The following is a 25,103-nucleotide window of genomic DNA, read 5'->3' on the forward strand; positions in this document are numbered from 1 at the left end:
TTGAAGGGAGCTCCAGGCCGTGGGTTGTTGTACAAACCAGGAAGAAGACTTGAGGTAATTGGGTATACAAATGCAGATTGGGCAGGCTCAGTGTCAGATAGAAGATCTACTACAGGTTAATGCACATTTCTTGGAGGAAATCTTGTGACATGGAAGAGTAAGAAGTAGACCGTTGTGGCAAAGAGTAGTGTTGAAGCCAAATACAAAGCCATGGCACACACTACATGTGAATTAGTATGGCTGAGGAATCTCCTACAAGAAATTGGATTTTGCATGGACAGACCTATGAAATTGTATTGTGACAATCAAGCTGCACTTCACATCTCATCTAACCCTGTTTTTCATGAGAGAACAAAGCACATAGAGATTGATTGCCACTTTGTGAGGGAGAAGGTCCTTACTGGAGAGATAAGCACAGAACATATGGGCTTAGGTGATCAATGGGCAGATTTGTTTACAAAAGGGTTAAGCTCAGGGAGAGTGAACTATATATGTAACAAGCTGGGATTATATGACATATATTCTCTAGCTTGAGGGGGAGTGTTAGAGCTAGCCGAATAAGGGTAGATTAGTCATTTTATTCAGTTAAGTTATGTGCTTATGTGGTAGTCTAATATTGACTTCCTGTCCCATACTTAAGTGAGGGTAGTTTAGTCATTGTACAATTAATTAGAGACACTAATCTACATTATGGTTGACTGATAGGGTTAGGCTATCAGGTTCAACTGTTCTTCTTCTTCTTCATCTTCTTCTCTACTGGTTCGAACTGCTGAAACACAGCTGTTAAAACAGCTTCTTTATTATCCAGGAAGGTCAGCTCTTTCCAAACTTTTTCTTTATCCAAAGCAATGAGGTAAAAGAAACTTCTTTACTCCACCACCCTTTCAGCCTGCTCTTCACAAATTGAAGGTTTTTTTTTTTTTAAATAATTTAACCTTCTACCTCACAAAATGAACCCAGAATTTTTCAAATATAAAGGGGTCTTGGTGATCTGAATCTTTTCGGTGTTAAGAATCACTATCAATGGTTGGACATACTACAAGGACCTATCTCTTGGATGGTTCCTGAAAGTGTTCATCCCATTCTGGGGAGATTAAGAACCAATCCAAGCAGCAACAAAGAAAGCTACTGATTACATGTTACTATGTTAGACCAAGTAAACCTTGTGTTCTTGAGAGAACTTTTGCTATTATTTTGTAAGCCTAAGTAGTCTGAAATCTCTTACTTTACCAGCACCTTCAACCTTGGGAATAAGACAAACGAAAGTAGCATTTGCACTCTTTTCCACTAATTTTTACTGCCAAAATTCCTTGAATATCGCCATTACACCACTTCTAATAATTCCCCAACATTTTTTTTTAAAGGACATGTTTGACCCATCTAGTCCTGACTTTCCCCCAATCTTCCTCTTCATCAAACTCCCTTTCCAACCAATTCCTCACCATTTCACCCATATTGTTGAATTCCTATCCTTCTTAGAAACGTTTTCTACTTTGGGACGATTTGAATAACTCCATATAATAATTCCCTAGATTTTTGTCTCCTTACTACTTCTTCATGGTTAATCATTTTTTAAGCTCTTCCCTTAATTCCTCTATCCATTTTCTCTCTTCCCTTGTTATATTGTTTTCTTCCTCTAGTCTATCCAGGTATGCCATCTTCCTTAGTTGTTGAGATTGCTTGGGTAGGGTGTTTCTGGCCTTTTCATTATCTGTATTTGGGTGCCTAAATGAGGGCTTTCTTGAAAATTTTCCTCAAAATATAAATATCAGTTTTGAGGGTGTGAGCAGTAACAGACACCTTTTATTTGCATATGTTGACTTTGGAAATGTTACTGTTCTCAGTCAGGTAAATATATGGTTCAAAGATGGCCAAGATGCACACAGTAGATGAGGATCCCTCTTTTTTTCCTCTGTTGAATATAGTGATTAGATACTTGCATGTATATAACTGTGTTTATATTATAGCAAGACTTAGGCTGCACTTTTGTCTGTACTTGGGGAGTTGGAAATGTTCTTTCATTTTTTTGATTGGGAATAATAAAAAAGTTCTGTTCGTGCAAGATGCTCCACTCTAATGGAAGGGAGGAAGCCATCTTGAACTTTGCTGCTGCTGCGGAAGGATTCATTCACTTGGAGGAATGGAGGAGAGATTTGTTCCTGCTGGGCGTTGGAGAAGAATGCTGAAGATAGAAGCAAAACTTTTGTTCTTGAGATTTATAAATGCAGAGGGAACTTAGCATTGAAGATTAGGGAAACTAATATGGTGATGGTTCTACTGATAGGCAAGGAGGTGATTGAATGGTTTATGTTGTTCTTGGAAGGAGCTTTACAGACAGGCAGAAACTCTGTGTTCAAAGATTTGAGGGTAGGGGAAAAAGAACCTATACTGCAGAAAGAAATGAAAATGTTAAAGGCAGGCGTATCACTCTTTATGAACTCTTTGGTAAAGGGAAGAAGCAGGTGATCTGCTTCCCAGAAGAAAGAAGAGGGGATGGCTGGAAGGAAATGACAAATACTTTGAAGGATTTTTTGAGGCAGGAGAAGGAGGCAGAGGAAGACAAAAAAGCAGAAAACATGAAAACTAATGTGTCGAAGGAAGAGGAAACTAATGATAAAATACGGGTTATGACAAGCAAAGGAGGTTTATTCAGAATCGTAGCAAATTGGGAGAGAGGTGACTGGGAAAAGAAGCTAGTGATTCAGACAATGGAACAACCATTAGATTTGAAGGAAATAGCAGAAAATATAATGAAGGACTTACAAGTTTACCACTGAAGGGGGCAGTAATAATAACTCCCTTTATAAAGAAGTAGGCTTTTCTGGAATTAGTAGAAGATGTGGTAGATGTAACTGCTTTGAATATTGTGGGAAGTTCTGGCAGCTTCGCAGTGGCAAAATGGAGCCCATTGTCTAATGAGAGAAGTTTTACCACAGAAGGTGGGGTAAACGTTCGTGTTCTTGGTCTCCCCTTCCACCTTTGGAAGGAAGAAACCTTCAAATCAATTGCATTATTGTGCAGTGCAAAGCTGGCTAGCATCTTTGCAATAGACCTTCACTCAGTAGCCATTTGATTGAGTGGGGTCAGACCTGAGGACCCATCTGGCAGCATCTTTGCGAAGTGCTTCCCTCTCCAAACCAAAGTTCCATAACCACTTTCCTAAAAGGGCTTTATTGAAGACAGTAGAAACTGCTGATAACTAATTCTGATGTGTACTTTGTGAAGAAAAGTAGAAGACACCGAAAGGTTTCAGCAAGAGAGAAAGAGAGAGAAGAAGAAGAGAGAGTGGGATGAAGCCAGAAATGAATAGTTCTGGCCGCCAACCCCTCTTTGAATTATATACTTAAAATAAAATAATGAAAGATTACAAGAATGCCCTTATTAGGGCGGCTACTTTAAGTAGCTGAATAGTCACAACATAAAAACATAAACTAATGGGCCTAAAGCCCAATAACTTCCTAACTTAACAACTTAAAAATAAAAAATAAATGACTAGGCCCAATAACTTGAAATCGGCCCAACTCAACATTCCCCCTCAAGTTGGGAGTGAGTGTCACACATTCCCAACTTGCATAGATCATGCTCCAGCTTGTTCCTTGCAACAACTTTTGTGAGAACATCAGCAAACAGCAAATCATAAGCAATGTATGGAAGACAAACATCCCCTGAAGTCACCCTTTCTCTTGTGAAATGTCTATCCACTTCAATGTGCTTTGTCTTGTCATGCTGAACTGGGTTGTGGGTAATGTTAATTGCTGCCTGATTATCACAGTAAAGCATCATAGGTTCTTCTGCCTTAACACCAATCTCTCCTAACAAGGAGCGGATCCAGAGAAGCTCTAAAACTCCATGTGCCATGGCTCTGCATTCAGTTTCTGCACTTGATCTTGCCACAACTATCTGTTTCTTACTTTTCCATGAGACTAGATTGCCCCCAACCAGAGTGCAAACTCCTGATGTAGACCTCCTATCATCAAGGCATCTTGCCCAATCAACATCTGTATAAGCCTCTAGCTTTAACTGTCCATAGTCAGCAAATAGTATGCCTTTACTTGGGTGTCCCTTCAAATAAGCAAGAATCCTGTCAACAGCATCCCAATGCTGGACTCGTGGGGCATGCATGTATTGACTCACCACACTCATTGCGTAGGAGATATTTGGTCTTGTCATACATAAATATAGCAGTTGCCCCACAAGTCTCTTATATCTCCCAATGTCCTTTACCATCTCACCTTCTGATGCATTAATTTTGTGATTTTGATCAATAGGAGTACTGGCTGCCTTTGTTCCAGGCTTCCCTGTTTCTTGCAAAAGGTCCAGAACATACTTCCTCTGAGAAATAAAAATTCCATGTTTTGATCTTGAAACCTCAATGCCCAAGAAGTACCTCAGCTCCCCAAGATCCTTAATTTCAAATTCTTTGTGTAGATTCTTCTCCAAACTATTAATCTCACTTAGGTCATTTTCTGTGACAACAATATCATCCACATAAGCAATCAGGACCGACACCAGGGACCTCCTTCGCTTCACAAACAAAGTATGGTCAGATTGAGTCTAAGTGTAGCCAAAAGCAATCAAGGCCTTCCTGAACCTATTAAACCATGCTCTGGAGACTGTTTTAAACCATAGAGTTATTTATTCAGTTTACATACCTTCCCCTTTTTAGCATCACGGTAGAAACTAGCAGAAAGATCCATATACACTTCTTGCAAATCTCCATTCAGAAAAGCATTTTTTACATCAAGTTGAAACAGGGGCCAAGAGTATGTGGCAACAAGAGAGAGAAGGATCCGAACAGAAGTCATCTTTGCAACTGGTGCAAAGGTCTCTAAGTAATCAATGCCATAGGTTTGGGTGTACCCTTTTGCAACCAGTCTGGCCTTATACCTTTCTATACTTTCATCTGCCTTGTATTTAACTGTATAAACCCATCTGCATCCAACAATCTCTTTGCCCTCTAATAGATCCACAATCTCCCATATCTGATTCTTAATTAAGGCTTCCATCTCTTCCTGCATAGCTGTCTTCCGCTCAGATTTGGAGAGAGCCTCACTAACACCCTTGTGTATAGACACAGAGTCAAGAGAAGAAAGGAAAGCACGGTAGGAAGGAAAAAGTCCACTGTAGGATAGGTACTGTGAAATACAATGAGCAGTACACTTTCTCTTCCCTTTTCTGAGTGCAATAGGAAGGTCCAGGTAATTTGTAATGGGATTAGTAGAATCAATAGGAACTGAAACATTAGAGGTATCAAGAGGACTACCTGAATCCATGTAAGTTGAATCTGGAGTCTCCAAGGAACTGATAGGAAGCGATGTGAGTTCTTCTGTAGTGGAATCAACCTCCCTGTGAAGTCGCTGTCATGAATAACACTGAGAAGCAAGACACAAGGGAGGTGTAAGGTAGGTGACATAGGAGGATCAGACACAGGAGTGGACACAAGAACTGGAACTAGAAAAGGAATAGACTGTTCACTTGCTTCCCCAAAACACTCCCCCTAAGAAGGATCCTTCGAGAAAAAGGATGTTGAATCAAAAAAGGTGACATCTGTAGAGAAGATGGGCCGAATGGCCCATAGGTTGTTTATTCTTTCTTGTTATTTATGTTTCTTTTCTGTAATGGGCCTTATTCTGGGCCCATCCTGTCTATATTAAGTTCTTTGTAAATTCTTGCCCACCTAAGGGCCTCCTTGTAATTATTCAAATATATCTTAATAAAAGAATGTTAGGGTGCTGAGAGAGAGTAGGTTCGAAACTCTCATTCTTAGACCCTCATTGCTGAACTCTCAAGCTCTCCTCTCTTCAGTTTTCTTCATGGTATCAGAGCATATCTGAACCTGAATATCATAGGGCTGGAAGCTTAGTCACATACTGCCTGATTCTTGGAGGTCAATGGACGAGCCCAAGACTAGAATCTCTTGGGGAAGGGGTTCGGTGGCCAGGAAGAATCAGAGAAAAAAAAAAGGAAAAGGGGAAGGAGAAGGGGAACAGCTCGGTTCTGTTTTTGAAGCTCGACTGTGTTTGGACTGTTGAAGCTCGAACTGTAAGTTGTGTTCAGTTTTCTGCTCTGAAGTTCGACTGTGTTTGGACTATTGAAGCTCGACTGTGTTTGGACTGGTTGTTCTGTTTTTGAAGCTTGACTGTGTTTGGACTGTTGAAGCTCGAACTGTAAGTTGTGCTCAGTTTCTGGTTGTTCTGTATTATCTTCGACTGTGTTTGGACTGTTGAAGTGTCCGAAAACCCTAGCTGTCGACTGCATTAAATCTGGTTTAACCCAGAAATTTCTGGGCTGTTTTTCTCTTCTTCTTGGATTTGTTAAAACCTACCGAAACATCCTTATAACAAGGCTGTGTATTGTAACTCATATTTTGGCTGTTTTAAGGGACTGTACGAACTGTTTTTTGGGGTCTTTTCTCTTCCTTGACAGTGGGGCTGTCTCTATTGCCCACACTGTGTTTGTGAAAAGGCTTGTTCAGCAATACCGATTGGTATTTACTCTTCTTGGCTGAGTGCAAAACTTTGAAAAGGTACTTCGGCTGATTGCACAGTGCCTAGGAGTTTCTGATTACTTCTTGAAGGCTGAACTCAGTATATTGTCTTCTTGTGGTCGGCTGAACTCTGTTTAGAGTGTTTACATGATGTACTCCTCAGAGTTTTAAAAAAAAAAGTGGTGCCGAATATGGAGTGGTTCAGGGAACTCAAAATGATTCCTTATTGACTGTGACCACAGTTAAACTAGATGGAACTAATTATCTGGCATGGTCACAATCAGTAAAGATTCATGTTTGTAGTAGAGGAAAGTGGGGGTTCATTTCCGGGAGTAAGAAGGCTCCCCCAGAAGATGATCCATCCTACGAGAAATGGATGCAAGAAAATTACACTGTCATTGGGTGGCTTGTGAACTCAATGCAACCGCATATCAGCCAACACTACCTATGGATGAATTCAGCAAAAGAAATTTGGGACAGTGTTGCGGAAACCTATTCACAAAAACTCAATGTGGCCCGGGCATATAAATTGAGAAATGATGTAAAGAATTTAAGACAAGGGGAGAAACCTCTTGCTGTATATTTCTCAACCCTGAAGTCCTTATGGCAAGAGATTGACCTAATAGAAGTTGTACCTTGGGACACCACCAATGATGCAGAGACATACAGAAAATTGGTTGAAAGGAACAGGGTATTTGAGTTCTTAAATGGACTAAACCCAGAATATGATATCACAAAACAGAATATTCTTTCCAAGGAGTGTGTCTCTTTGTCACAAGCTTATGCATTGGTGAGTAGTGAAGAGAGTAGAAGGGCTGTTCAGGTTCAAGGGGCTGATATGAATGATCACTTTGCCAATACGGGGATTAAACCCAAAGGGAATGCTAGAACTTCTAGTGGCATAGGAAAGAAAGAAGTTATATGTGAGTACTACAAGAAGTCAAAGCACACCAAAGATAAGTGCTGGAAATTACATCCTAATCTTGTTCCCAATCGGTTTCAGAAAAAGTATGATAGTAAAAGATCAGGAAGTGCAAATGTAGCTGTCGGGCCAGATAGTGAAGAAATGTCTGCTTCTGCACAGTTGGCAGCCATGAGAGCAGAATATGAAAAGTTTGGGAAGATGATCAGTCAGCTGAGTGATGTGACCTCTTCTTCCAACCCTTCAGGAAATTCTTCTGCTGCTTTAGCATTTGCTCATTCAGGTATAAGGGCTTCTGCCAATCATGCTACCACTTCAGGTAATCTCAAGATCCCTTGGATTATTGACTCAGGTGCTTCTGACCGTATGACTAATCTTTCTACCCTATTTGTTTCATATGACTTGCTCCCTGGAGGTGATAAAATCACTTTAGCTGATGGTTCACTTGCCCTTATCTCTGGTAAGGGAACCATCAAGGCTACGGATTCCTTGTTCCTACCTTCTGCCCTTCATGTACCTAAACTAAATACAAATTTGTTGTCTGTAAGCGGTTTAACCAAATCACTAAACTGTTGTGTAACATTCTTTCCTTCCTACTGTGTTTTTCAGGATCTGGAGTCTCAGAAGGTGATTGGGAGTGGCCATGAGGCGAACGGAATATACTTGCTTGATACCCCGGAACAATGCACTGATCATCTTGGGAATGCTGCTCTTGGATCTGTTTCTTCAGAGTCTGTTAGTCGGATTATGTTGTGTCATCGTCGTTTTGGTCATCTGTCTTTTTCTGCCTTGAGTCATCTTTTCCCTGAACTGTTTAAGGGAATTAGTTTGTCTAGTCTTCATTGTGAGTCTTGTGAATTATCAAAGCATTGTAGAAACAATTATCCTTTGAGCAATAAAAGATCTTCTTTTCCTTTTAATATTGTGCACTCTGATGTATGGGGGCCTTACCACTTACCTTCCATGGGTGGCTATAAATATTTTATCCTGTTTATTGATGATTTTTCTTGGTTCACTTGGATATTCCTGATGAAATCCCGTGATGAAGTTCCAAGACTTGTAAGACAATTCCATGAATTTGTTTTAACCCAATTTGATACCAGGATTAAAATCTTCAGATCTGACAATGCAAAAGAATACTTTGAGAAAAACCTATCCTGCTATCTCTCTGACATGGGGGTTATTCATCAAAGCTCATGTGCTAGGACCCCAAAACAGAATGGGGTTGCTGAGAGGAAAAATAGGCATATTGTTGAAGTTGCAAGAAGTATCTTATTTGCCTCACATGTTCCTACCAGGTTTTGGGGTGATGCTATTCTTATTGCTTCCTATCTTATAAACCGTATGCCATTCAGGGTTTTAGGGTTTAAGTCTCCCTTCAATCTTCTTCATCCAGACAAGGACCTTTTTCCTGTTCCTATTCGTGTCTTTGGCTGCACCTGTTATGTACATGTTCCAAGTGTCCAAAGGCATAAATTTGAACCCAAAGCTCAAAAGTGTATCTTCCTTGGTTATTCCCCCACACAGAAGAGTTATTGTTGTTTTGATCCAAAGTCTGGCAATCGGTATGTCTCAATGGATGTCACCTTTGATGAGCTTTCCCCTTTTTATGGTTCCTCTCCAGAAGGACATTGTCCACAGGGGGAGGATTTGTCACAGGTGTTTGCTCTTCCTCTTCCTGTCCCTGTTGAGTCTCTTGATGTGTCTGCTTCTCCTTCAAATGCATCAAGGGTGGATCAGTCGTTCCTTTCTCCTTGTCCCATTACTCTACCTCCTTGTCCTATCCTCAATCCCAAGGTGTATCAAAGGCAAAGATCCAGAAATGTGCAGGTTGTTTCTCCTACAACACATGGGACTCATACACTTCCAGTCACAGAAGAGACAATAGGTACTGTTTCAACGTTTTTGGATTCATCCTTCCCTGACCTTGATATTCCCATTGCTGTTAGGAAAGGAAAATGGAAGTGCACTGCACACTGAATTTCCAAGCACCTTTCTTACAGTTTGCTTTCACCTCCATACTTTGCTTATCTCTCTTCTGTTGCTTCTCATCCTATTCCCAGGTCTGTGTCAGAAGCTCTTAAGATTCCAGAGTGGAGGGATGCTATGAGATCTGAAATCGATGCCCTATTCAAGAATGACACATGGGAAGTGGTGGATTTGCCTGAAGGGAAGGATCCAGTCGGTTGCAAGTGGGTCTTTACTATCAAATACCAAGCTGATGGCACTATTGAAAGGTACAAGGCCAGGCTGGTTGCAAAAGGCTATACACAGACATATGGGATTGATTATTTAGAGACTTTGCACCTGTTGCCAAGATGACATCTGTGAGGGTTCTTCGATCTTTAGATGCTCACTTTGACTGACCCCTTTATCAATTGGATGTGAAGATTGCATTTCTAAATGGTGAATTACATGAGGAGGTTTATATGTCTCTTCCTCTAGGGATGTATGGAACTGATATGGAAGGGAAGGTATGTAGGCTAAAGAAATCTCTTTATGGACTAAAGCAGTCCCCTAGAGCATGGTTTGAGAGATTTAGAACAACACTTGTTAACTTTGGTTATGTGCAGACACAGTCCGATCATACTCTTTTTGTGAAGAGGAGTGGACCTCTGGCAGTATACCTCATTGTGTATGTAGATGTTATTGTAGTGACTGGTAATGATGTTTCAGGAATTCATGATCTAAAATCTTTTCTCCATACAGAGTTTGAGATTAAAGATTTGGGGGAGTTGAGATACTTTCTTGGTATAGAAGTGGCTCGATCCAAGGATGGGATTCTTATCTCCCAAAGGAAGTATGTTCTTGACTTGCTCTCCGAGACTGGAAAGATGGGTGCTAGACCAGTTGCTACTCCTGTTGATATAAGTCATAAACTCTCAGCCTCAGAAGGGACATTGTTAGAAGACAAAGGAATATTTCAGAGACTTCTTGGGAAACTTTTGTATCTCTGCATGACTCGGCCAGATATTGCATATGCAGTTAGTTGCATTAGCCAATTCATGCATGCTCCCCGAAACACTCATCTGGCTGCAGCAGAGAGAATCCTATGTTATTTGAAGGGCTCCCCAGGAAAAGGTATTCTGTTTGCCAAGCATGGTCATATGAAACTTGAAGCCTACACCGATAATGACTGGGCCGGAAACATTGATGACAGAAGATCTACTTCTAGGTATTGCAGCTTGGTGGCTGGTAATGTTGTTTCTTGGAGAAGCAAGAAACAATCGGTTATTGCTCAGTCCTCTGCTGAAGCAGAATACAGGGCCATGGCACATGGAGTTTCTAAATTATTATGGCTAAAATCATTGATGGAAGAACTTGGAGTTGAATATGACAAGCCAATGCTGTTGTATTGTGATAATCAGGCTGCCATCAACATTGCTCACAACCCAGTGCAACATGATAGAACCAAGCATATTAAAGTTGATCGACACTTCATTAGGGAAAGGATCTCTTCGGGTGAAGTGTGTCTTCCTTTCATCACATCTGAAGGACAGTTGGCAGATTTTCTCACCAAAGGCATTCCCAAGGCAAAACTTCAGCATGATATCGGCAAGCTTGGCATGATTGACATCTATGCTCAGCTTGAGGGGGAGTGTAGAGTATTCGGCCCATAGGTTGTTTATTCTTTCTTGTTATTTATGTTTCTTTTCTGTAATGGGCCTTATTCTGGGCCCATCTTGTCTATATTAAGTTCTTTGTAAATTCTTGCCCACCTAAGGGCCTCCTTGTAATTATTTAAATATATCTTAATAAAAGAATGTTAGGGTGCTGAGAGAGAGTAGGTTCGAAACTCTCATTCTCAGACCCTCATTGTTGAACTCTCAAGCTCTCCTCTCTTCAGTTTTCTTCAACATCCATAGTAACATACCGACTTACAGAGACTGGATCATAGTAGCAGTACCCTTTCTGATTTTTTGCATGCCCAAGAAAAACACATTTCTTTGCCTTTGGATCGAGTTTCGAGCGGTGAGGACCAAGAACATGTGCAAAGCAAGCACACCCAAACACCCTGAGAGTAATGTGGAACATCTCCCCCTCAAGAAGACTGCGTGAGAACTACGTCACCCCAAAACCGAACTGGAACAGTAGGTCTGATCATCATGCTTCTTGTAATCTCAACAATGTGTCTGTGCTTTCTCTCTACAACACCATTCTGCTGTGGACTATAAGAACAACTGCTCTGATGGATAACTCCATACTCTAACAGATACAAAGCAAGGTTCCTTTCAAAATATTCCCTGGCATTGTCTAATCTAAACACTTTTACTTGTACCCCAAACTGTGTTAGCACCATTTGATGAAATTGATGAACCAAAGATGGTACCTCATCACGAGATCTCATTAAGTAAATCCAAGAATATCGAGAAAAATCGTCCACAAATAAAAGGAAGTATCGATCGTCACCCATAGAAGGAACATGATATGGTCCCCATACATTAGAATGAATAACATCAAAAGCAGATGAACTCCTTTTATTACTAGCTTTAAAGGAATGTCTACAATGTTTTCCAAGTTGACAACCTTCATACTCTAAATTGGACAAATTAACAAACTCAAATAGCTTTGGAAATAAGAAATGCAAAAAAGAAAAAGACAAATGACCCAAACGATTATGCCAAAGCATCATCTGACTCACAGACTCCAACTCAATATCCTTGCTAACATGATGACCCATGATGATGAGGAAGCACATCCAGGAGGTAGATTCCATTCACTTCATGACCACTCCTAATCATCCACTTTGAATCCAGATCCTGCAAAACACAATGACCAGGAGAAAAAATCACTGAGAGCAATTCAAGTTCTTAGTCAAACTACTAACAGATAGCAAGTTAGTACTCAATCTGGGAACATGAAGGACAAAGGGTAGGGAAGTGGAATTAGTAATCTTACAGACCCCTTCTTAGCAATGGGAATATGAGATACATCGGCTGTGGAGACTGTCTCTGCCAGAACAGAGTTGGTAAGAAGAAAAAATAGTGGAACTATGAGTCATGTGCTTTGAGGCTCCAGAATCTATAATCCAAGGAGGTCCCTCCTTACCTGTTGTAGAAACATAGTTTGTAATGGCATGTGAACTACCTGTATGAGCAAAGGAAGTAGAATGTGCTCTACTAGAACCACCTGTATCTAGCTGTCCACCTGTTACTAGATTAGGGCTGACTGTATCTCGTTGATTTAGGAACTACCCATGTCTCTCAAGTTCGGCTCTCACTGCAACAGCTGCAATAGACTCCATAGTAGCTGTAGTAGGTGGGCTAGGTATGTCACCAGTGACTATCATGTTAGCATTTCCCTTCTTAATTTTAAGTCTATTCGGCACAAGATGAGGATGAAGCTTCCAGTAGGTATCTCTTGTGTGTTTAGGCTTCTTACAGTAATCACAAATCAAATCCTTCTTATCTTCCTTCCTGATTTCACTGCCACCCTGGTCTCCACATTGTTTAGGTTTCACAATACTTGCCATGGCTGATTGTTCAAAACTAGAATTCTTCATCATCACATTCCTCCTACTCACTTCCCCTGATACAAAGGCATATATGCCTGAGAGAGGGTAGCACTGTCCCTGGAAAGTATATGTTGCCTTGCAATATCATATTCGGGATTAAGACCAACAAGAAATTCAAAGACTCTATACTTCTCTAAGAGCTTTTGGTAGGCAACTGCATCCTTAGTGGTTTCTCAAACAACTGTCTTTAGATAGTCAATCTCCTGCCACAGGGTTTTAAGGGCCGAAAAATAAATAACAATAGGTCTATCTCCTTGCCTGGTAGCAATAATTTGATTCCTCAACTGATAGGTCCTAGCAACATTTTCACTCTGTGAGTAGGTTTCTACAACCCCATCCCATATTTCCTTTGATGTATTTGCCCACAAAAAAAATTTACTTATATGGGGCAGCATCGAATTACACAGCCAAGTCATTACCATATAATTTTCCTGTACCCACCGGGAGTGTTAGTCTCGGGTTTCACTTCCTCTCCAGTGATATACCCCAACTTCCACGAGCACCAATGGCCATCTTTGTAGATTGTGACCATTCTAAATAGTTTGTACCATCTAACTGAACTGTAGTGATGGTCTTAGCCCCGAAAAGGTCTTCGACACCTCCTCCAATTGGTTCCATTTCACTCCTGGGTTTCTTTTCAACTTCGTTACCCTCCATAATTCTCAAAAAAGGGTTAGAAGGTCACTTTAAGGTGAAAGAATATGAAATAAATCCCTTTAGGTACCACAGACACCCTTCTGGTACCCCAGATGATCCTCCTACAAAAGATTCCCTTTTTGCGAGATGGGAGAAGAGAGAGAAGAGGCAGCCGCTCTCTCTAGAGACCTCCAAAAAAGGTAGGACTTGAACTGCCTTCTTTAGAAAACTCCAAGGGACCCTAAAAAATTAGGGTGCCACTTCCTAGGTCAAAATTGAAGATTCCTACTAAAACAGGATTCTCCCCCTTTCTTTAGTTCTTCCTGAATTTGATGGGAAACCCTAGACCAGCTACAGGGCAAAATAGATCCACCAAAAAATCCAAAAACTGGGCTTACCTGAGATCTTCATCAGCCTCTCAAATCACCATGCAGTTGGCCGATCTAGGGCTGCATGATAGAACAACTCAAGAAACCTTCGGTCTGCTCTGATAGCAAGTAGAAGTTGCTGATAACTAATTCTGATGTATACTTTGTGAAGAAAAGTAGAAGACACTGAAAGGTTTCAGCAAGAGAGAAAGAGATAGAAGAAGAAAAGAGAGGGATGAAGCCAGATTGAATAGTTCTGGCTGCCAACCCCTCTTTGAATTATATACTTAAAATAAAATAATGAAAGATTACAAGAATGCCCTTAGTAGGGCGGCTACTTTAAGTAGCTGAACAGTCACAACTTAAAAACATAAACAAATGGGCCTAAAGCCCAATGACTTCCTAACTTAACAACTTAAAAATAAAAAATAAATGACTGGGCCCAATAACTTGAAATCGGCCCAACTCAACAAAGACCTTCAATTTCCTTATTCCCAAACCCCGTCCTTTTTTTTTCATTGCAAACATTGCCCCATTTTTCAATTGAATTTATCACACTAGATGGGACCTTTTAAAAGTGAAAGGCAATATATCGGGAGGTTGGAAAGGACACTCTTAATAAGAGTAATCCTTCTACCAAGAGAAAGGTACCTCCCCTTCCATCTTGCTAACTTTTGATCAATCCTACAAGAACCGGTTGCCAAGTAGATGAAACTGAAGCTTTTGCCTGTATAGGGAGACCCAAGTAAGTGAAAGGGAACTCCCCCACCAAACAACCCAAAGCTGAAGCACAACCCTCCAATAAATCATCTGGGATATCACCCAATCCAACATCACTCTTCTTCAAATTGATCCTTTGACCGACCAACAGTTCATAGAACTTGAGAATCACTTTTAAATTCATCACATACTCTGTAGACACGTCTAGAAATACCAGTGTATCATCTGCAAACTGAAGGTGAGTAATGGGAATTCCATGTCTTCCTGCTTTGAACCCTTCCAACATCCCAACACCCGCTCCTTTACTAAATAAGTAACTTAGGATTTCCGTAACCAAGACAAACAACAATGGAGGCAATGTATCTCCTTGTCTCAAGCCCCTATGGGCTTAGAAGGAAGGTATAGATATCCCTTTAACAAGAACTGAAAAAGAAACCGAAGAAATACATGCAAACATCTAACTACTCTATCTCTCCCAAAACCCATTCTTGCCAGAATTTCTTCTAGAAAACCCCAATCCGCTTGATCATAAGCCTTTTTAATATCAAGTTTGCAGGCTAACCCTAGATGACCACTTCTCAACCTTGAGTCAACACATTCAATTGCAATCTTCACCCCATCAAGAATTTGCCTGCCTTCCTCGAAAGCCATCCGGGTTGGGCCCACAATCTCATGCAAGACCGGTCTTATCCTTCTAGATAAAACTTTAGAAATGATTTTGTGTGGGCTTGAGATTAAGCTGATTAGTCTAAAGTCTTTGATTCTAGATGCCCCTTCCATTTTTGGAATCAGAGAAATGAAAGTTGCACTAGCACTTCTCTCAACAATATTTTCCTACCAAAATTCATTAAACATCCTCACCACATCATCCTTTAGCACATGCCAACAACATTTTATTAATGAGATATTAAAGCCATCTGGGCCTGGAGATCAACTTTTCCTCCTTGATGAACTTCTCTTTAATTTACCCCTTAGGGTCTTTGGTTATGCTTGTTTTGTTCATGATATGAGTACTTTCCAACATAAATTTGATCATAAGTCAATCAAATGTGTATTGCTTGGTTACTATCCTATCCAAAAAGGCTACATTTGTTTTGATCTTCTCTCTGGAAAGAAATATGTTTCTAAGGATGTTACCTTTTTGGTGTTCTCCATTTTCTAGCCATCCCATCCTTTTTTGGGGGAGATTGCAAGTGGCGATCAAACTCCTTTTTGTCTTATTGTTCTTGTCCCTATACCTCCTCCTCATCTTTGTAATGATGGCATTCCTTCTCTTCCTACTCCTTTTGTGTATTGTCCTCGTTGTTGGTAGCAATTCTTTATTAGGTGTAATAAGAAGGTTGCTCTTGAAGTTGAATGCCCATCACAATCTGATCTCTTGGACTCAGGTAATCTTGAACCTCGTAATAATTTTGTTACTGGTCTTGACCTTGACCTTCCTATTGCCATCCGAAAGGGAAAGAGGACATGTAGCAAGTATCCCATTACTAACTATGTGTCTTATGATGCTCTCACCTTCCTATTGTGCCTATATTTCTGCTATTTCTTCTGTTTCCATCCCCTGTAGTGTTATAGAGGCAAATGTAGTCCCCTCATTGAAGGAAACTATGAACCAATAGATGGAGGCCCTAATAAAGAACTAGGCTTGGGCGTCCTAAGGATAAGGTTCTTGTTGGCTGCAAGTGGGTGTACACTATTAAGCACAAGACAGATGATTCAATTAAGAGGTACAAGGCTCGACTTGTGCCAAAGGATACATTTAGACCTATGGCATTGATTATCTAGAAACATTTCCTCAAATTGCTAAAATGAACACTATTGGGGTGATCATGTCTCTTCTTTTTTGAAAGGTAAAATGAAAATTTTATTAAAAATAAAAGAATAGGCCAAATACAAGCATCCCTAGGTGTCAAGATAACACTCGTCCAATAAACAACAAAAACAAAACCAAGGGGGTACAAAAGTAAGCCCTTGAACACAACATCTTAAACATCTTAAAACAAATCATCTTACTCATCTCTTTCCTTCATTCCATGCCTCTCCTCCTTCCCCAACAATGATCTTCCTCAAGCTGTCTTCCTGCTTGTTTTTTTCAATGCTTTGAAAACCCTTCTAACGAACTCTTCTCTGCCTGAAAAAAACAGTGCCAAGTTCTTGCCGACCTTGAAATCCTTGTCAACCAGACATTTAATCTCCATTCCCCCTCCTTCTCATTTACATCGATTGATGAACATGCAAGTAAGCTCTTCTCACTATCTCGATCACCCCCTTCCTCCTTATCCTTAATCTTTGACCTTGGCTCCAAACCTTCCTCAGAAACTGACATCCTTTTTAACTTCACCCCTTCTAGATCTTGACGTTTGGCTCCCTAGAACTCATCAATCTTCATTTTCAAAACATTACCCCTTGAATCTCTTTTCTTATAGAGTTCCTTCTTAAATTTGTTAGTAGGACTAGCACTAGTCCATCTTTCAAATGAGAGAATACTTTTGACACATGAGCAAGGTGGAACTTGCTTGCTTCTTTTTGTTTCCTCACTGTCTCTGGAACAACATCGTCCCTTTCCTTGATCTCAAAATTCTTCTTCAGCCTAAATCAACCCAAGCCTTTTGATTGGGACTTCAAATCTTAAACCCTCTTTTCAATCTTCTTTTGTACTTGCGTCCTCGAAATGATTGCTTTCTTCCAATCTCTTAGTTTAACCTCCTTCGAAATCCTCCCCTTTTGAGTGCTTTCTTTCTCCCTTACACCCTCCTTTGCTTCCTCTAAACCAACCTCCTATTCTCCCCTGTCTCCCTCAAACCTAGCATCTTCCCAATTAGACAAAGCCAACCGCCCCACTTGAGGCAGAACAATAGGGATCTCAACCACAAAAGTACAAAATAGATAAACTTACCTAATGGACAATTAAGCTTTGTCTTCTACTCTGATCTCCAAATTAGATGAAGCTAGATGACCATCTTCTCGAGCAATCATGTCTCTTGCTGCCCACTACTCTTGGCCTTTATATCAAATAGACGTGAAGAATGCCTTTCTTAATGGGGACCTATAGGAAGAAGTTTATATAGACTTACCACTTGTAAGCCTTGTTAACAGTGAAGGGAAAGTTTGCTGAAGAAGTCTTTGTATGGGCTCAAGTAGTCCCCTAGAGCCTGGTTTGACAAATTTAGAAATGTTATCTTAAAGATTGGATTCTCTTAATCTCAGGTAGACCATACATTGTTTATAAGAAGAATTGATGGTAGAATAACAATGTTGATAGTATATGTTGTTGACATTATTGTGAAGAGTGATGACTTTACAGGTATCTCTCAATTAAAATTCTTCCTTACTTCAGAATTTGAGATTAAGGATCTTGGTGATCTCAAATACTTTTTTGGCATTGAAGTTGCAAGATCCATGAAGGGAATATTTCTTTCAAAAAGAAAGTATGTTCTTGATTTACTCCATGAAGTTGGGAAATTGGGGTCCAAGCTTGTGGAAACTCCAATTGATCCTAACCACAAATTGAGTGCTACTGAAGGAAGCTTCTTCCAGACAAAGGGATAATTCAGGGATTGATGGGTTGTTTCTTGTATCTTTGTTTGACTAGACATAACTTATCTTATGTTGTTGGAGTGGTTAGCCAATATATGAATGAACCCAAAATATTTCACATGCAAGCAGTTAATAGAATTTTAGCTTATCTAAAAGCATAGTTTTCAAGGCGCCAAGGCGAGGCTAGGCGACAAGGGGGCGCCTTGTCGCCTAGTCACCTAGGTGCTGTTGAAAACATAGATCCTAGGTACCATAACCATATTTCCTTGATAATTATTTATAATTTTCATAAGAAAAGTATAAAGTTCATATTAAAGTATAGAAAATCAACATATTCATGAGAAGAAAAAGAAGGAAAATAAAATTAAAAAAATATAGGGGATGAACTCTTATTTTAGTTTTAGGTAAAGAAGAAAAGAAAAAGTAATGGTAGTAGTAAAAAACTGCTTGGCGATTAGGCGAGGCAAGCCTCAAAGGGCGCCTTGTCGCCTAGGCGCCTGCCTAGGCATCCCCTTGACAACTATGTCTAAAAGGGTGTCCTAGTAAAGGAATGTTGTACTCCAAACATGGTCAACTAAAGATTGAGGCTTACTTAGATGCCGATTGGGCTGGGTCCATTGATGATAGAAGATCCACATATGATTACTTTGCCTTAATTGGAGGCAATGTGGTTTCATGGAGAAGTAAGAAACAATTAATTGTTCTTCATTCTAGAGTTGAGGCTGAATATAGGGTAATGGCTTATGGGGTGTTTGATCTAGTCTAGTGGAAGACCTTCTTGATTGAGATGGGCATACAAGCTGATACTCCAATGAGACTATCCTGTGACAATCAAGTTGCCATAAACATTGTTTACAATCTTGTTCAACATGATCATATAAAACATATTTCGGTAGACAAACACTTTATCATGTGGATTGCTAGCGGAGAGATTTGCTTTCCTTTTGTATGGTCGGAAGACCAATTAGCTGATTGCCTCACTAAGGGTGTTTACCATCCAAAGTTTGTCAAGAACCTTGTCAATCTAGACATGATTGACATATATGCTCAGCTTGAGGGGGAGTGTTGAGAATGCTTGGACAGGGTGTTTTTGGTCTTTTCATTATCTTTTTGTATTTGGGCTCCCAAGTGGGGGCTTTCTTGTATTTTTTCCTCAAAATATAATTATCTGTTTTGAGGGTGTGAACACTAACACACACTTCTCATTCAACAGTTTCTCTTCTCTTCTCTCTTCTTCTTCCTCTTATTCTCTCTATAAACCCTAGATTGACTTAGTAATTCTGATGTTTATCTAAGATGTGACAAATACCTTTTCTATCAAAATTTAAAAGAAATCCGTACAACTGCACCGAGTTGAGGAATGTTAATTAATTTATACTAATACAGAACTATTTGATTGATTTGTCCTACAATTCTTCATTACTTAGAACAGGTTGGACTGGAACTGTGCACTTGACATGTATGACACTGTGACCTCTTTCTAAGCTTTTAAAACACTTATGCAGACTGAGTTGGAGGAAGCAAAAGCAGAAGAGATAATGAAGCTGCAGAATTCTTTGCAAGATATGCAGAACAAAATGAATGAAACAAATGGACTACTTGGCAAGGAAGGAGAGTCTTCATATACAGCAATTGAAGATGCACCTCTTGCTATCAAGGAGACCTCAGTTCTTGTCCAAGATACCAAAACCATAGAATCTTTAACCGCAGAAATGGAAACCCTGAAGGTAATTTACATTTAATTTTGTTAATGATACTGCATCCATGGTCTTCCATCAATCAGAACAGAAACATAAGAAAGGGTACCTGCACTCTCAAAAAAAGGCGTGTCTGTACTCTTATCTTCAGGAAATCAATTGCTTAGGAATATTTTGGTAATACATTGTCAAATATAGGAACATCTTTTTCAATGTAGTTTAAACTTACAGAGCAATAACTATTGATAATGAAGGGATCCATAATATTAATAGAGCAAACTGTTTATAAGCATAAAGATAAGTACTTAATACAATTATCTTTCAGAATACTGCATCCTATTTGTAAGCAATTTTAGACTCTTAAGTTCAATAAACTATTGTCATCCATAACAAGAGGCATGTGTATTGCTAAATGTAACTATGAGTAAGGTTGAATCTGCTTGGATGTACCACAGATGACTAGATGAGACACAGAATGATCTTGTAAAATAAGATAGCTTAATCGAAACTTCTGTTGAATTAGGAGCATTATTATACATATACCATTCAGAATTTCATTTGGGACTTATGAAGTTAGTCCCTAATGAGGTGCTACAATATCCACTTTTGTAGAAAAAGCACTGTCTAAATATATAAATGAATATAAGTCAACACAGTCCAGTACTCTTCCAAAGAAGACCTCGAGTCTGGAGGTATTGGATTCCTCCATAATTGCATTAATACTGTGATATAGGACCTGCTCAATTCCAGTCCAATGTTGAATGGTCTTCCTTGATCAGAAATTTTTGACTGTTGATGGCTGTAATGGCTTCTTGAAGGTATAAGAAAGAAAATAGAGAAATAAAGAAGAGAGAGATACCCAATCACTCACAAGGTGCCTAGAATCACTCACCATAATTAGCATAAGCTCAAAAAATCCCAATAAAATTCATTGATCTTTGTATAAAAACGTTCATACATATTTATAGGTTTGATCATCCATTTGGTGGTGAAGTAATGTACAGAATTTTAGCTGAGTATTCAGTAGTTTCTTAAGTCTTCCAAAAATAATTGTCTCTACTCTTTGCAGTAGTCTAAAATATTGCTATGCAAAGCCAATTTTCCTTGATTTCTTCTTTGGGGATGTAAGAATACATCAAACTACACCAACATAATTGTTGTTTTCCTCTAAAGTATCATCATCAGTGAAAGTATAGTTCTTTTTTTTTTTGTTAACTCAGTCTGGACAAGAGGGATAATTTTGAATAGGGTGTGAGAGGATGATTCACACACCCCCGGAAATTATCTTATATATGAAAGTTACACAAAAGTTGAGAAATGTGTTGATAGTTCAGTTGAACCAGGTTCAGAAATATAGAAAAGAGAAAGAGAGAAGAAGAGAGGGAGAAGAAGAGAAGAAGTGTTGATTTCAGAAGTCAAAGAGACCATCCCAGCCGACCACATATATATATATTTGTCCCTACTTAAGTATGGGACATGTAACTTAACAGAGTACCCAATAGACAAAACACATCTTAACTCATGATGAAAAGACAGAAATGCCCTTTCTTAGCCGACTCTAACACTCCCCCTCAAACTGGAGAGTATATGTCATATATTCCCAGCTTGTTACATATATAATTCACTCTTCCTGAACTCAATCCTTTTGTAAACAAGTTTTCCCACTGATCACTTGTTCTCACATGCTCTGTACTTATGACACCAGTAAGGACTTTTTCCCTAACAAAATGGCAATCTACCTCTATGTGTTTAGTCCTCTCATAAAAAATTGGATTGGATGAGATGTGAATTGCAGTTTGGTTGTCACAGTATAGTTTCATGGGTTTGCTTATTGAGAACCTGACTTCCTGCAAAAGATTTTTCAACCACACTACTTAACATGTAGTGTGTGCCATGGCCCTGTATTTTGCTTCAACACTACTCCTTGCTACAATAGTTTGCTTCTTACTCTTCCATGTCACCAGATTTCCTCCAAAAAAGGTGCAATAACCTATAGTGGATCTCCTTTCAGATACTGAACCCACCCAATCTGCATCTGTATACCCAACTATTTCGAGACTTCCTCCTTGTTTAAACAATAATCCATGCCTTGGAGCCCCCTTTAAATAGCGCACAATTCTAAGGACTGCATCCCAGTTAGGAACTTGGGGGCTTTGCATGAATTGACTTACCACACTAACAACAAAGGAGATATCTAGTCTAGTAATAGTTAAATAATTCAGTTTTCCCACTAGCCTTCTATACCTTCCAGGATCATCAAATAATTCACCTATATCACTGCCCAACTTCACATTTAGTTCATGGGAGTTTCAGTTGACTTAGCACCTAATAGTCCTGTTTCTTCTAATAGGTCAAGAAACATATTTCCTCTAACACAAGTTTATACCTTGCTTCGATCTAGCAACTTCTATACCCAAGAAATACTTCAACTTCCCAAGATCCTTTGTTTGAAAGTGATCTTGTAGAAAGACCTTTAGTCTATCAATTCCTAGTTTATCACTGCCAGTTATGACTATGTCATCCATGTAAACCACTAGCAAGATCTTCCTGGATTCAGAATCATAGCTGAACACTGAGTGGTCAACTTGACATTGTCTCATTTCGAACTCTTTCACTACTTCACTAAATTTGCCAAACCAAGCATGGGGAGACTGTTTGAGCCCATAAATTGCCTTTTTGAGCTTACACACCTACTTTTGTTCTTTGAGTACTACACCAATTCACTCACCACCGTACAACACTTCCTCATCCAACCACCACGATACTACCTAAGCACACATTCAGCCACTTCTGTTAGCATAAAAAAAAAGCTTCTGATAACACCACAACCACCATCTGAAAAAAAAAATCCCTCTTGAAACTGCTTAGTAGAGGGTTCAAACCACCACAAACACAACCACACGACCACTAAGGCTGTCACACATGGTGATAGCAGTCCAGAAACCTCCTACTAGGGTTCCGCACTGTTCTCTCACCTGTAATCCAGACCACCGTAACCTTAGGAACACCTGAATAAGTTACCGTTGCCCTCTGTAGATTGCCACCGTCGTCTCTTACCCTTAATCCAGGTTATGCAGCCTGAAAAAAAATAAACAAAAGGAAAGAAGGGTAGAAGAAGAACTGATCGTAACACTGAGAACTTGAAGCTGTAGTATTCTTCTCTCCTGTTTGGCACTCTGATACCATGAGTCGATAGTTTAGTCGAACCAGGTTCAAAAATATAGAAAAGAGAAAGAGAGAGAAGAAGAAGAAGAAGAAGAAGAAGAAGAAGAAGTGTTGATCTGAGAAGTCAAAGAGACCCTCCCAGCCGACCCCCCCCCCCCCCCACACACACATATCTATCTATCTATCTATCTATCTATCTATCTATCTATCTATATATATATATATATATATGTCAAAGCAAAGTACACTGTCTAATATGCCCCTACCTAAGTATGGGACATTTAACTTAACACAGTACCAAACAGACAAAACACATCTTAACTCATGACGAGAAGACAAAAATACCCTTCCTTAGCCAACTATAACAAGAAAGGACCATTATATCATTCTCTTACAAGAAAGAATAAAGGTGCACAAGAGAATGATAGTGTACATAAGATGCACCGTACAATAGTGCTCCCAAGCCCCATAACACAAGGGAACATGGGTCATAGCCTTAGAGAAGCATTAGTTTGTCAACTAGAAATTGATGGCGAGCATGGGTCATAGCCTTAGAGAAGAGGTCTGCTAGCTACAATGCAAAAGAAACATTGGGTAGAATGATGTGTCTAGTAGCAAACTGTTCTTGGATAAAATGGCAATTGACCTCTATGTTTGGTTCACTCATGAAAAACTAGATTAGAGGCAACCTTAATTGCACTAATATTATCTGTATAAATGGGGATTGAGGAGGGCTATGGAAAATCAAGATCATCAAGAAGGCTTGGAACCACAATTTCACTACAAATAGAGGACATAGCTCTACACTTGGGATTTAGTGGATGATTTTGAAACAGTTGCTTCTTACACTTAAAAAGATAACAAAATTCAGAGTGTCTAGTGTCTAGGCATCCTACCCAATCAACATCTACATAGGCTGAAAGTCTTAAGAGACGAGGAGGAAGGGAAAATAATCCAGGTGATAAAATTTCATGAGTATATCAGATAATCTGGAGAATTGCAAACATATGAGATTGTCGAAGAGAAGACGCAAACTGACTGGCCACCTGTACAGCATGAGAAATGTATGGTCAAGTCAGTAAGATATATAAAACTTCCAACATGCTACCTATAGAGAGTAATGACAAGAAGGATTTCCTCATAATCCTTAGAGAGTTTTAGGCTCATCTCAATAGGAGTGTCCACATGTTTGTCATCAGTTAGATTAGCTGATTTCACAAGATCAAGAGCATATTTGTGTTGATTGAAAAAATACCCATGAGAAGAATGAGTAACCTATAACACCAAGAAATAGGTTGGATGTCCAAGATCCTTCATCTTGAAAGACTGAGTAGCTATTTCAAAGAGGAAATGTCATCACTATCATCCCCAATGATAAGGTGATATGTCCCAGAAATTTGACACGCAGTTCACAGACTCACAGCAGAATCCAAACCACTAGTACTTCAACAGGGAACTGATACTCATTCAGAAGAAAAGAAGATCACTTACAGTAGGTCAGTTCTTCGAGAGACCGCCGGCTCTCCCAAGCACTCTCAGAATTCTGTACTCAGCAAAAGTCTGTCTTCTCCATCCCCCAAAGCCCCTTCTTATACACATCTTACAGCATAACTGCCTTCCATAATAAATGCCCAGCTGGCCGAAATATAAATGCCCCACTCTTCTTATTCCCAACTAACAAGCTATAAATGCTAAATGCCCTATACTCTTCCTATTCTCAACTGACAAGTTATAAATGCCACAAAAACTCTCCTTATTCCCTCTAGCCATAAATTCCTCCATGTTCAATTATTTCCCCCCCTTGGCCGCCAGCTGACCTTTCCCCTTCCTAGTGTATGTAAAATTAATTGGGGGCCTATCATTACCCACCGCCCAAAGTCTAACCTTGTCCTCAAGGTTGAAATGAGAAAATTGGTCGTGAAGTAAGTCAAAAGGCTCCCATGAATCTTCAAAATCAGGCAGGTCCTACCAATGGATAAGCACTTCCGAACCAGTAACTCCAGGCATAGTGGATGGACGTACCCCCCGAATGGCCGCGGGTTCCACCAGCATTTCC

The 25,103-nt window shown here is 39.7% G+C and overlaps 1 protein-coding gene across 3 annotated transcripts in view; it reads left to right on the forward strand.

Annotated features, from left to right (window-relative positions):
- The window catches only part of LOC104589623 (myosin-9-like), a 165,229-nt gene that overhangs the window by 41,056 nt on the left and 99,070 nt on the right, over positions 1-25,103 (forward strand). For all 3 annotated transcript variants that reach the window (XM_019196369.2, XM_019196370.2, XM_019196371.2), the window contains one exon: positions 19,691-19,912. In XM_019196369.2, coding sequence (XP_019051914.1) covers positions 19,691-19,912 — 222 coding nt within the window. The remainder of the gene's footprint in view (positions 1-19,690; positions 19,913-25,103) is intronic.

This window comes from Nelumbo nucifera, chromosome 3, assembly GCF_055504915.1.
Source record: "Nelumbo nucifera cultivar China Antique chromosome 3, China Antique-T2T, whole genome shotgun sequence".
In the NCBI taxonomy this organism is placed as follows: Eukaryota; Viridiplantae; Streptophyta; class Magnoliopsida; order Proteales; family Nelumbonaceae; genus Nelumbo; species Nelumbo nucifera.